Source organism: Didymosphaeria variabile (genome assembly GCF_027946475.1).
Source record: "Didymosphaeria variabile strain IMI 356815 chromosome Unknown scaffold_2, whole genome shotgun sequence".
NCBI lineage: Eukaryota > Fungi > Ascomycota > Dothideomycetes > Pleosporales > Didymosphaeriaceae > Didymosphaeria > Didymosphaeria variabile.
This window is the reverse complement of record NW_026611621.1, coordinates 2,659,714-2,672,492: the sequence shown is the minus strand read 5'-3', so window position 1 is coordinate 2,672,492 and position 12,779 is coordinate 2,659,714. Positions and strand designations below refer to the sequence as shown.

The window sequence follows — 12,779 nt, the reverse complement described above, 5'->3', positions numbered from 1 at the left end:
TACCCCTAAGGCGTCCAAGTCAGAAGGCTACTCTCAATTTACTATGCGCCCATCTGTGCAACAGTACGATATAATTTAGCCCCTGTTGGCTTTGTTCTTCTATCGAAGACCCCGATACGTACGAAGCTCCACTTCCTCTTGGTTGCTATTTCGCAATGGATAACACAAAGCTGCCCGAGTTGCCAAAACTCAAGCTCCAAGAAGGCGTCCAGAAAGAGGATATTGACGCGAAACAAGTCACTGCTAATTGGCTTTCCCAATTAGAACGCTCGTTTTCTGAACGAAGTATTGACCTCGTTTCGAATCTCTTCATCGAAAACTGCTGGTGGCGAGACATCGTCGCTTTGTCTTGGGACTTTTCTTGCAAGCAAGGCCAGGAGGCAATCCGCAACTACCTGGTCTCTGCGACTCATGGACTTTCAGATATCCGAGCTAACACTTTCGGTGGGCTTCAGCCCATGCTGGTCGAGTTTGGAGGCGAGAGTTGGATCCAATCTGGCTTCACGTTTCGGACACCACACGGAGACGGGAAGGGGCTGCTGAAGTTGATGAACGTTGGGGTTGGGAATTGGAAGGCTTGGACTGTGTTTACGCAGCTAGAGAAGCTTGACTACATGAAGGAATTAGAGAAGCAGAGGGCAGCTTGTGTACCGCCGACTTCGGTGCCGGCTATGATTGGGGCCGGACATGACGAAAGTGAGGATAATCAGGTCATAATTGTCGGAGCTGGTTAGTGTACCGCTCACAATTCTCCTTCAATTCTAATACGTCATAGCTCAAGCTGGCCTCATGCTCGGCGCACGCCTCAAACACATGCGCATCAAGACGCTTCTTCTCGAACGAAATGCACGACTCGGCGACTCGTGGAGACAGAGATACCAGAGCATCACCCTCCACACGCCATCTTATACAGATCATTGGGCTTACATGAAGATACCTGAGACATGGCCCAGGTTTCTCGTAGGGGACGAAGTCGCCGATTTCATGGAGCACTATGGACAGCTTATGGGTCTCGACATCCAGTATAACACTGACGTTAAGAATGTCTCCTACGACGAAGCTACAAGAAAGTACACAATTCAATCGGCAACACCAGAGGGAATGCGGAGTCATTCTGCCACGCATTTGGTACTAGCCACCGGCCTCTTTGGCGACGAACCCATACTCCCAACTTTCCCAGGCCAGGACTCTTTCGAGGGTCAAATCTACCATTCCAAGTACCATAGGTCGGCTGCAGACATCCCGGATACGCACAACAAAAAAGTCGTCATCATCGGCGCTGCGACTAGCGGCCACGACATTGCCGCCGACTTCGTCGCCCACGGCGCCGGAAAGGTGACAATGATGCAGCGACACCCAATCTACTCCATTTCGCGTGAGTCATGGGAGACGTTCATGCTCGGGTTATGGAAAATGGATGGTCTAAGCACGGAGGAGGCAGATATCGTAGGCAATTCATTCCCTTTGGCGATCATCCGAACGATGAGTGTCGGGCTGACGAAGATGATGGCTGAGCACGACAAAGACGTGCATGATGGGTTGAAGAAAGCTGGCCTGGCGCTCAAAGAGGGTGATGATGGGTGTGGCCTGGCAGATTACCAGCTGATCAAGGGTGGGCAGTATTACATTGACCAGGGCGCGAACGAAATGATCATCGATGGCCGTATCAAGATCCAGCAATGCGAGGAAGGTGTGAAGAAGTTCACCGAAGATGGACTGGTTCTCGCAGATGGGACGAAGCTCGAAGCCGACGTTGTAGTGCTTGCGACTGGGTTCCAAAAGGAGACCACGACGATAGAGAAGCTGATGGGGTCGGATATTTTAAAGAGGCTGCACAACAAATTTGGGCAGCTGGATGAAGAGCAAGAGAGATCTGGGTGGTGGAGATCTACGGGACTTCCAGGGTTCTGGTTTATGACTGGAAGCTTCATGTACTGCCGACAATTCTCCCTCCCTTTGGCGCTGCAGATTGCCGCCGTTGAGCTGGGCCTGAACAAAAGGTACTACAAGGATTCATGAGCATTAAAGAACGATGTACGTGCAGGATCGGTACCGGATCGGATCTTCCGAGAAGTGCATGTTGCTTCAAAAGTCAACACACAGCCCGAAAATTCAAATGCATTTTCGATTCATCTATGTCTATGAGGTTGCCGTATTCTGTGATGGGAAGCCCTTGATTTGCCTTTTCTTAGTTCCATCCACTAACTCCGAACCTCGGAAGCTAAATCCTGCGCCCATCTTCCAACCCACCAGTTCACCTTTTCCACCAACACAATGCAATGACCCACAACACAATGGCTCCGCCCGCGCCAAACGACCTCCTTATCGACGTGCGCACACGCACCGAATTCTCCACCGGCGCTCTCTCCAATGACCTCCATACCGCCACAAACATCGAATACCAATTTATCGCATCCCTCTCCACCGTCTATCGCGCTCTCGGCACCGAAGTCTCCAAAACAGACAACATCACGCTGTACTGCCGGTCGGGGCGGCGATCTAATATTGCGCTGCAGACGCTGAGGGATCTGGGTTACGAGAATGTGAGGGACATTGGGGGACTTGAGGAAGCCAGGGCGGTGCTGAAGAGGGAGGAGTTTGGAAGAAGTACGGGGGCGGATGATGAGATGAAGAGGTTGAGGTGGGGGAAAGAACAAGGGAAAGAGGGGACTAGCAAGAAGGCTTTTGGGACGTTACTTGAAGGGCTGAGGGGATGTGAATAAAAAAGATGAGTGCCATGGAAACTCAAGAACGCTCAGAGGATAATATGTTACTGTCGTATTGGTCAATATCTGCAGGTAAACATCATACTCTTTCGTAAACGAGTGGCTAAAGTTGGCTAGGTACCCAAGCGCAGCCCCATGCCTGTCCTGCCTGTATCTTTCCTATTGATTGTCGCGCCGTCGCCTACTACACATTCCGGAACATTCTAAGCAGACGCGGTAGCAGTGGGCAGGTTGGTTGGGCGAGAGCCGGTAGGAGGAGGTCCACCGGGTCCACCAGGGCCACCAGCACCAGCGTTGGGGTTGGCGACACCACCGTTCTCGGTCAGGTACACAGCAGGAGTAACGTTACGGGCAGCAGCAGTATCAATGCCGAAAGCAATCCAACCAAACAGACCTTCGGAGATGCTGTCACCAAGGTAGACATACTCGACACTCGGATCAACATTGGCAGCCTCCTCCTCGAAGATGAAGTCGTCCTTGTTGACCGTAAGTGCCTGTGTGTTGGTGTTATAGGGCGCCTCCTTCTCGGCTTCCGTAATGAGGGCCTGGTCGAAGAAGAACTGGCCGACGTGGGTGATGTTACCCCCCGGAGACGGTGTTGTTATCATTCAGGGTAGCGCCGATGTGCGTCAAGACGTGGATGTGGGTGGTACGACCGGTGTCTATTCATTTTCATCAGGAAATCATCATCGCCAATCTTCATTGCAAGAACTTACAGTGGCCGGGGAATAAAGTCTCGAAAGCAACCACGCCGTCATTGTCAGTCTGCTGAATGCCACGGAGCGCAGTGTTGTTGATGTTGGCCAGGTCGGCCTGGTTGCCGTTTCCGCCAGCAACAACACCATACACACCAGTCGAGTTGCAGTGCCAGATTTCGGTGTAAGCCTGAGGAACCACTTCGCAGGTGTTCACATCGACGACCTGGATGTCGAGCGTCAGGGGCACACCGGCCTGGCCATCAACAATGTTCTCGCGGACGAGCTCGCCAGCCACCCAGTATGGGCCCTCGGTCGTCTCAGGAGTAAGAGTGCAGCTGGCATTCCCTGTGAAAAGGGTAGCTGGGTCAGCTGTCTCGGGAGTGACGGTGAGGTTGGAGTGGTGGTCGGTGTTCAGGACATCGTCGAAAGAGCGAGCCTTGAGCAGAGGCTTGTCTGAGATTTGTAAGCCATGGTCTTGTGCACACCATGATTATCAACGTACCGGTGCTGATTGACCGCTTCTTGCGCATAGCCTCAAGTTTGGCCGAACGGCGAGCTTGGAGGAGGGCGTCGTTACCCCTCGCTTTGAGCTGATCGGCGCAGTCGGCCAGAGTTCTCTTGTTCATTGACCGGTATTCCCGGCGCTGCTGAAGCTCCTGTAGGGCTTCAGCCTTGCTCTGTCCCGGATGGGACATGCCCTGCTGGGCGAGCATTGCAGCACTGAGGATGGTGGAGAACTTCATCTTGGCGGTCAAAGAGCAGGCGTGTATGAGCAGAGCGGCCCCGGAACGAATGGATGGTTGAAGTGGGTGGACAGTGGGACGGAGCGGTGGTGCTTCAACAGAGAGCCTCCAAGCACCCTTTATACAGCCCAAGACAAGATGTCTGTCAAGGAGTTCGGCACACAACCGCCTTGGACATGACAACAAGCATCTCGTCAACGCGTACGCGCAACAGAATATCCTTAACCGCTCTGTCCCCCGACTTGGCAGGACCCATCTCATTTAGAAACAACATGCTGTCGAGCGAGGACAGCGTGTGTGTCTCTGCGATGTCGTTTCGCGCCCGCATAAGCGGGAGTGAATGCTAGGGTTGCGGACGGTTCGCCCCATGTTCCTTGGAAGGATCCGAACCAGCAGTGTACGCGACGGCCAATGGGCAACAACGATTACTACGGCTCAGGCCACGGTCCCTGAGCTGCCTCATCCGACGTGGGCGGCCCTGAATCGAAGCAGCGGGCGCCCACGGCGACTGCATGTCGGCGAATAGAATCCGACGCTTTACACAGCAGATCTACAGCCAAGATCTTCAACGTGAAGCTTGCGGGCCGCACCCTGGAGATGGGCCAGGCCCTGTGCTTGGAGCCATTGCGCGTCCTTTGTTGAAGCCATGCCTGTTTCGTGTATACCGGCACCCATAATTGCCGCACTTGGATAAGTCGCCGGCAAGGCCACGACGCCTCTCTGTGTCTCGCACGCTACCATCGCACGTCCTGCTGGACCATCGACGCCTGCTTGTGTGCCGGTGCAGCGTAACAGTTAGCTGTAGAGCAGAAGCAAGAGTTCCGTGTCTCCCACCTTGGAAGCAGTCGTTGCACGTGTACCATGTGCAGCGTGCTTCGAGAAGCTCGCGTATGCCAAGGGTCCGACACGGGAAGCAAGCCTGCGCCAGACGCTTGACGACGTGCTTGTTTGCGGCCATGGACATGCGATTGGCGGAGCCATGGGATTGTCTTCGTTTCATCCGCTACGGAGCACAACAACATGCTGTTTCAAGGCACTTCTGCATCACAAGCGACTCGGCCAGTGCGGAACCAGAGGCAGACATGACTCGCGAGGGCTGGCCGGTTTGTTGAGAGCTTCTTAGCCGGGAAGGCACGATGCAAGATATATGGGCACGGCGCATTCTTTCATCGGGAAGGTGCGAGCAGCACTCGTGAAGCTACGCGAGGCCGCCATGGAAGAAGACCGTTGAGCCGTCAGACAGGCCGGGAGACCGTTATGGTGAAGTGCGGTGACGTACATGTCGTTCCAATACGGCTGCGGGTTGCTTTGGTCAAAGGCGCACTAAGAAAGGAGAGTCAATGACTTCACTTAGAACCGCATATACACAGCTAGAACATTGCTCTTCGTTCCCATTATTGCACATCTCCACACCATGAAAGTAGAGACTTGTCGTCGAATTCATATCTAACACTTCACCTTCACTATCCCTCTCCCCATCGTCAAATCGTCCTCGTCCCCACTCGTCAAAGGTATACAAAGCACATCGTCCCGACATGACAACATGAAACACCACGCCCGTCCTATGCACATGCAAAGCCAAAGAAAAACCAGACGTTACAGACCGCCGACAAAGTGCGACAAAGAGATGAGTGCGCCGCCCATGTTTTATAGAAATTCCCCCTGCTATTTTCAGTACCTCCCAGAGGCACTTGACATGATGTTGTTTTGGTACATGCGACGACTGCCTGACTCCTGATATATGCAACTATGATAGAAACCGAACTTGACGGGTATATGCGTGCTTGTTACCAGGACATTATGAGATGGTAGTCGTACATGTAGATCAGTAACTGAAAAGTATGAATGGTAGCGCAACAGCCCAAGTGGATCAGTCCTCACCCGGTGGTGGGACCTTCTTCACCGTGCCGTTACTCCCGCTACGGTTCGAGCGACGTCGATATCCGAATTCTTTGCGAACATTTGAACGGGCGAGTTCGGCGTTGGTGATCGACTCACTTCGGGAAAGCTTCGTTGCAGGCTTCTTCTTCCCCATCACGAGAAACTCCTCCTCCGAATCTTCGTCCTCGCTTTCGACGGCATGATCTCCATCATAGCCGGCTGGATCATCAGTGGGCGTGTTGAATTGCTGGTGGAGATGTATAGAACTGCCAGAAGCTGCCGGCGTCATCTTGGATACCGCGTACTCATCAAGCGCCAACGATGACGTTGCCGAAGCCACAGAAGGCACGGACGGGTTCGAGGTTGATTGGGATATGCAGGTGAACTGTTCTTCTGACGAGCTGGATGCGATGGGCCTTGGCCGAGCTTGACTGATAACTGGCCTGGTGACTGGACTAGTCGCGTAAGGCGGTTGCTGCTGCTGCTGCTGGTTGAGAAACTCTTCGACTTTCTGGTGGCGCTGATAGAAGGTTTCGTCGTCAGGGCTAGGAGGACATTCGCGCTGGCTGAGGGCAGATGGAGGTCGTTGAGACGAACTCGAATCTGCTCTTTGTCGATCAAGCTCTACCTCTCGGACCCTTCTGCGGACGAACTCATCTTTCGCCCTGCTGAACCTGTCCTCCGACGTCTCGCGGCCTACAGGCGGGGCTATGGGGATAGGAGGTAGCTCCAGTGAGGGCCCGACTTCCAATTCATTACGTGTAATCCAAGTCTTGTGTAGGCGTGATGAGACTGACGATAATGAAGACTGCCGGGACGATGCCCTTTCAATGTGACTGGGCGTGTACAAGTCCGAGAATTGAGGAGACGAGCCCAGGATGGTCGGAGAGAGCTCTTTCAGCAGGTCTGGCTGGTCGACATGTCCGGAAGCGAAAGCAGTGCTTACTGCTAGACTCGGCGTCGCGTGAGGGTCATCGTTTGAACCAAACATCCTGTCGATAGACTTTGCACGACTGACTTCGCGGGGAGGTCTCAGCCGCTTCTCTTCAGACCTTGCATTATGCACGGCGCGTTTTGGCATGCCGCCGTAGATACCACTGAGGCTGGAACCGTTCGGAGTATCGAGAGCCGTTGGTGTCCCAGGTAGCGCTGGTGGAATGCCTGGAGAGGAAGGAAAACCATGGCTAGACCTGTCCGATGGGCGGACAGTACGAACCGAGGCGGCCGACGACAATGCGGAATGCGCACGGTCTGGAAGACGTGGTCGACCACCCAATGCCAACGGGGACGGATGCTCACGACTTTCAGTACTATGAGCCGGCGACACGGTCCGAGAGTTGGTGTCCTCAAAATACCGGGGCCTGTTGCTCGTGTCGGGGCTTGCGGTTACGCTGTGGGAAAGCGGATGTTCCGATTCCCTCGACTTGCTGAGCGCTTCGTATATGGACATGCCTGGGCCTAGACTTGGCCGGCGACTTTCTTGGCTGATGGTACTGCTCGACGAGTTCGCGCTGAGATTCGGAGGGCCGTCTTGACCACTCGCGGTGCTTTGAGCCCGATTACGTGTTTTCGACTCTCGACGGGTCAAGCTCCGGGTAAGATCTTTTAGCTTGCCGACTGTGTATCGCATCTTGTCAAACAGAGCACCAAAAGGAACAACGGCCTTTTCGATATCTTCTTTCGAGATTTCAATCTTATTACCCTCAAGTTGCTTGTCGGTCTCTTTCACCCATTTGTCGGCGTTGTCGATGCCTTGCATAAGCCAGGCGTGACGCTTGATGTCTGGGATGGTGATTCGCTTCCGCGGGTCTTTGATCAAAAGTCTTTGCAAAAGGTCTCGAAGTTCGTCATCGACGCATTCGTAATCGAGATCGTGGTCTGCTCTCTTGGCGCCGGAACTGAGATACATGCGACCATGCGAGTTTGGGCGAGAGCTTGGACTATCCTCTACAGGCTTGAGCCGATACTGGGGGATGTACGGCTCATCGTCGGTGATCCGCTTCATCAGGAAGAACTGGTTCTGATCGTGGAACGGGACTCGCCCATAGATAAGGCAATACAATGTGACACCAAGTGCCCAAATATCGATGGCTTTGTCGATCTTGTAAGTTTCAGCGTCTAACTCGGTCTGACATAGTTCGGGTGCGTAAAAAGCCGGAGTGCCCACTGTCTTTGCCAGCTCGATGGCCTCGTCCACGTCTGGTGCATCGGATTCGGACTGGTCTCCATTGCTGTCCTGGCGAGGTGCGCTTCCGAGGTACGATACACCAAAGTCGGAGATCTTGACACGACCTTGAGAGGTCATTAGTAGGTTCGCGGGCTTAATATCGCGATGGATGACATTCTGAAAATGAAGGTACTCCAGTCCGAGAACGGTGTCTCGAAAGGCTTGACGAGCCTTTTCAATAGTCATGACGGGCACGTAATGGAAATGCTCTGGAATTTCGTCCTCGCCGTTTGTAAGGTGAGAAGAACTGCTCCCAGCGATACTCGGGGTGCGGCCACGGAACGCTTCCGTGTCGTAGGCCCCATACATTGTTCCTTCTAAGCCGGTCGAGCAAGAGGTCTCCTCTCGAGCGCTGGCCGAAGGTGTACCTGCGCGGAAAGCAGTCTCCATGTTGGCATCCTGGCTGATGCTTGATCCTTGACGATGGGAATATTCCAGTCGACTGGCAGGCCTGTCCCCACCGCGTGCTGACGCACGAGAGCTATATTCATAGTCGGAGTAATCGTCTTCCGAGTCACCACCAAGTTCAAGACTCCAGGCTTCGTTGCCGTTCTGTTGCATTTTCATGAGCCTGCGCTTCCTTGCTTGACGTCGTTGTTGCCGTTGAAGCTTCTGGTGGGCTAGCTTGATGATGGCATCATCTTCCATCTTGGCACTTTCGTTGTCGAAGATGCCATCAGATTCTCGCTGGATGCGGCGCCATTCGACTAGACAGATCTCTTTGGCGCCCTCTTTCCTCCACTTGACCTCACCGAGTGAGACGTGCTCCAAGATGATGTAGACCTTCTTCTTGGAGGGGTCATCGATGACTTCGAGCAGACCGACGATGTTCTCATGACGAGCCTTCTTGAGGATGGCGATTTCTCGCTTGATCTTGTCTTCGTGGCTCGTGTTCTTCCCGAGCCGACGACGTTTCGAATAGCGGTCGATGATTTTGATGGCAACCGTGGCACCGCTCTGAAGATCGCGCCCTAGCTTGACTTTCCCATGCATGCCGCGGCCAAGCTCATCCAAGATCTCATAATGGTTGATGATCTTACGTCCCGACATTGGGTCCACATCGACATCGGCCACGTGCGTTTCCTTTGGTGCTTGTCTGTGCGTATAGTGGAGCCAGGGACCCGAGTAGAGGTTGTCGTCAGACTGTTCATTGTGCCGAAGTCGAGGTTCGTTCGGACTGAAGAGACCAGGGCTGCTCGCTGGAGAGTTGCCAACGGTGCGAGAGCCTGTGTCCATAAGGCCACCGCGGTAATGTTCACCAGGCAGACCAAACGTGGAGATATGCGACATTGAATAGCCTGAATGATGGGCAGGCTGCGAGCTTTTCGCACGCAGGATGTAAGGGGCATGCGTCGAGTGCTGCTGCATCTGGAGCGCGGCATAAGATTGGTTGGGGTAGACCGGACCATCCCGTGGTCGTGGAGGGGGATAGCCATGGGCCGCATCCACAGAGTTCGCTCGCACCGTGGCAACGCTGGCTGTGGATGTACTCGAGATGTCGCGTTGATACGGCGGCCGGTCAGACTCTGGAGGAGGGACGGGAGACGGCCCAGTTGCCCGCCAGGAGGACGCAAAGCTGCTCGACCTCGTCGGATCTAATGCAGCGTCGCTGCCCGTGGGCGACGGCTCGGTGGAGGGGTTGGCGTGCGGTATTTTAGAGGGCAGCACGCGGAGCGGCTGAGGCGAGAAGTAGCTGGGCTCTCCGTCGAGCGGAGAGGTGTGGTGCAGCAGCGTGTCATTCACGGCATCTGAGACCGAAGGCACCTCTGAGCGCGGCGTGTTGTCCGCTTCGGCTCCCTCTGGCCAGGCGGGAACCTGGGACCGCTCATGTTCAGTTGTGGTGGGCGTCTCTTGTTTCGGGTCGGCGCGGGAAGGGGCAAAGTCGTGAACGGCAGGCACAGACGCCTCCTTCGCGTCCACGTAACACACGGCGGACGAGGGCGAGTCGGATTGCAAAAGTCCTGCCCTCGGTTCCACCTCTTCCGCTGTCAGACTCGTACTCGGGTCGTCGGCCATGACGGCCGCAAGTTCCGCGTCCTGCAGGTTTGAATTCATTCGGAATCAGGCGCCAGATGGCGCCGACGTCGCCTCGCTCCCTTAGGCAGATGGCACAGCCATGTCGTGCAGCGTTGTTTTATTCGTGATGGGAGGGGAGCGTGGGCGACGGGCGTGGCATTCTGGAGCGGGCAGGCTCGATGCGAGTGCAGCGGGCGGGTGGTGCTGGGCAGTGTCTGAGACTGCGGGCTGGCGGGGCGCTGGATGTCTTTGACAGGCCGTGATGTTGAGGCACTCGAGGCACTCGAGCGATGGCCCGACGTGGAGGCGGGCTAGCAGCTCAACCGAGCAGCCAAAAAGCAGGACGTAACCACTACGGGCAACGATGGACGCAGAGCTGCAAGTGTGGACGGCGGTATATGACGCTGAGGTGGGCAAAGACGGTTAGGTGGGTCGTCGGAGGTGCGCCAGAACTTCAGGCCGGTTGAGAGACGACAAAGGCCGGAAGCTGCGTGGTTCTGAACGAGCAAGGAGGCGGGCAGAGCACGAACAAAGCACGCTTTGAAGGGCAGGCAGGAAGTGGGCCTGTCTCTCGGACGCTTCTTGGGGATCTGCTCGTCTGTCGTCCGCGAAGAGCGAGCGAGCAGATGGCTCGAGCGATGCCAATGCGCTGCAGCGTTTCACGCCCCACCTCGCGAATCCTGTCTACCCGTGCTGCGGCGCGCGGCCAATGGCGTCTGCTGCGCCCGCCGCCCACTGACGATTCGGTACGCGGGCGCCCGTAAGAATGCAGCGCCGCGTGCCAAACCTCCCTGCTGCCGCGCCCAGCCGCGAGCCCGACGCGGACAAGCAGCGCCTGGGCACGCTGCAGCATCCCGGACACGCTCTGTGCAGGGCTCGTTAGGGATCCCAACACGATGCGTGTGGCGTTCCCAATGCCTCGCGAGGTGTTCGCTGATCGGCGAGCGTGAGCCTGCGTGCGTGCGTGCCTGCGTGCGTGCCTGCCTGCGTGCCTGCCTGCCTGCGACGAGGTGCTTGGGGTCACCGCCGCGGCGTGAGGCAGGCCGACTCCCCACCAGCGCGTTGTTGGCCAGCCCACCACCAGCGCATTGGCGGCCAACCCACACCAGCGCAGCGTCGGCCAACCCGCACCAGCGCATGGTTATTGCCGACGCAGGTCGACGGGCCCTGGGCAGACGCCGATGGTCGTGGATGGGGACGCCTGTGCGCTATGTAGGCCTGTGCGTGTATTGAACACCCTCACCCCAGCTGCCGTCATGCAACTTTTCCTCTAGCCGCGATAAGCAATCCTGACCAATGTGCTTTCGAGGCAGCAATCAACCCCAGATTTTCGCCTCCCCCCTCGTCTGTCTTTGCTTCTTCGCTCCCGCACTGCTGCACCCGCCGAGCCCGAGAGTCCCGAGTGGAGCGTCTCTCCTCTCCGCCCGCCCATCGCAATCCCACCCCAAGTCCGCTCCAGTCTCTGCACAGCAGTCAAGACTTGACCTGCCCGCTGCCAGCCGCCGGTTTCCCAAGCGTTGCGCTGCTGCACCACCACGACTCGCCTGGCCGTCGTCACCATACCTTATCCGACGCCCGCGCCGGTCGACCGCGACCGAGCTGCGACTGCAGCACGCATGAGCTATCGTGAAATACCCTTTTGCGTTAGACTACGGCTTCATTTCAGTCGCTGTGCCTGGCCAGAGCGCACCTCTGCGGCTGCCGCACTGGCCCAAAACCCTCGCCTGCAGTCACACCCTGCGCCTTTGTGCAGCACCGCTTCGGCGCCAGCACACGGACCGCGGCCTGTCGACGTTCCAGGCCGTCCCGCACTCTCTGTTTTCCATCGTCACCATCTGCAGCCGTCTTGACCATTCCCAATCCTCGTCATCGTCTTCAATCCAACCGCCGCTTGATTGCTCCATGCCCACCGGCCACGCCCAGGAGGCCACGCCCTCGTCCCAGATTGGCGCTGCACCTCCATCCCCATCCTCCACCAGCTATCGTGACTCCACGCTAAGCGTATTCGCCCTGCTGCTTGCCTTCCGCATCGTCAACGCTTTGACGCTGCGCACTTTTTTTCCAGCCCGACGAATTCTTCCAGTCCCTCGAGCCAGCATGGCAGCTGGCCTTTGGCCAGCACGCCCAAGCCTGGATCACATGGGTAAAGCCCCCCACCGCTCATGCCGTCGCATGTCTCGCGTAGACTCCCATCATATCTCACACCTTGTTCAGGAATGGACTGCCCAACTGCGCTCGTCCCTGCATCCCGAGCTGTTTGCCCTCGTCTATAAGGGCGCGGCAACGCTGGCAGACACCTGTCGCTTTAGCCTTCCTGCAAAAGCCGAGCTGCTCTTGGCCGCGCCGAAACTTACTCAAGCGGTATTTGCAGCTTTGCTAGATTGCTACACCTGGAAACTTAGTGAAAAGGCTTACGGCCGTGGCAGTCGCACTGCATATACTACTGTGCGTAGCCCGCTTGTCAAGTTCCAGCCGTCCCTCATATATT

General features: G+C 56.2%; 4 protein-coding genes across 4 annotated transcripts; 2 read left to right on the top strand and 2 right to left on the bottom strand.

Annotated features, from left to right (window-relative positions):
* Nucleotides 1–155: 155 nt before the first annotated feature.
* N0V89_002570 (uncharacterized protein) lies at nt 156–2,019 on the top strand (the record flags this gene model as incomplete). Its single annotated transcript, XM_056211379.1, has 2 exons — nt 156–729; nt 776–2,019. 2 exons carry the CDS (start codon nt 156–158, stop codon nt 2,017–2,019), a joined length of 1,818 nt encoding a protein of 605 aa, XP_056074852.1.
* Nucleotides 2,020–2,294: 275 nt separating this feature from the next.
* Nucleotides 2,295–2,723, top strand: N0V89_002569 (uncharacterized protein; the record flags this gene model as incomplete). Its single annotated transcript, XM_056211378.1, has 1 exon — nt 2,295–2,723. One exon carries the CDS (start codon nt 2,295–2,297, stop codon nt 2,721–2,723), a length of 429 nt encoding a protein of 142 aa, XP_056074851.1.
* A 206-nt stretch (nt 2,724–2,929) lies between these two features.
* N0V89_002568 (uncharacterized protein) lies at nt 2,930–4,167 on the bottom strand (the record flags this gene model as incomplete). The annotated part of the gene is made up of 3 exons (XM_056211377.1): nt 2,930–3,255; nt 3,443–3,877; nt 3,927–4,167. The coding sequence occupies 3 exons, from the start codon at nt 4,165–4,167 to the stop codon at nt 2,930–2,932; spliced, it is 1,002 nt and encodes a 333-aa protein (XP_056074850.1).
* A 1,870-nt stretch (nt 4,168–6,037) lies between these two features.
* N0V89_002567 (uncharacterized protein) lies at nt 6,038–10,330 on the bottom strand (the record flags this gene model as incomplete). Its single annotated transcript, XM_056211376.1, has 1 exon — nt 6,038–10,330. The coding sequence occupies one exon, from the start codon at nt 10,328–10,330 to the stop codon at nt 6,038–6,040; it is 4,293 nt and encodes a 1,430-aa protein (XP_056074849.1).
* Between the last annotated feature and the right edge of the window lie 2,449 nt (nt 10,331–12,779).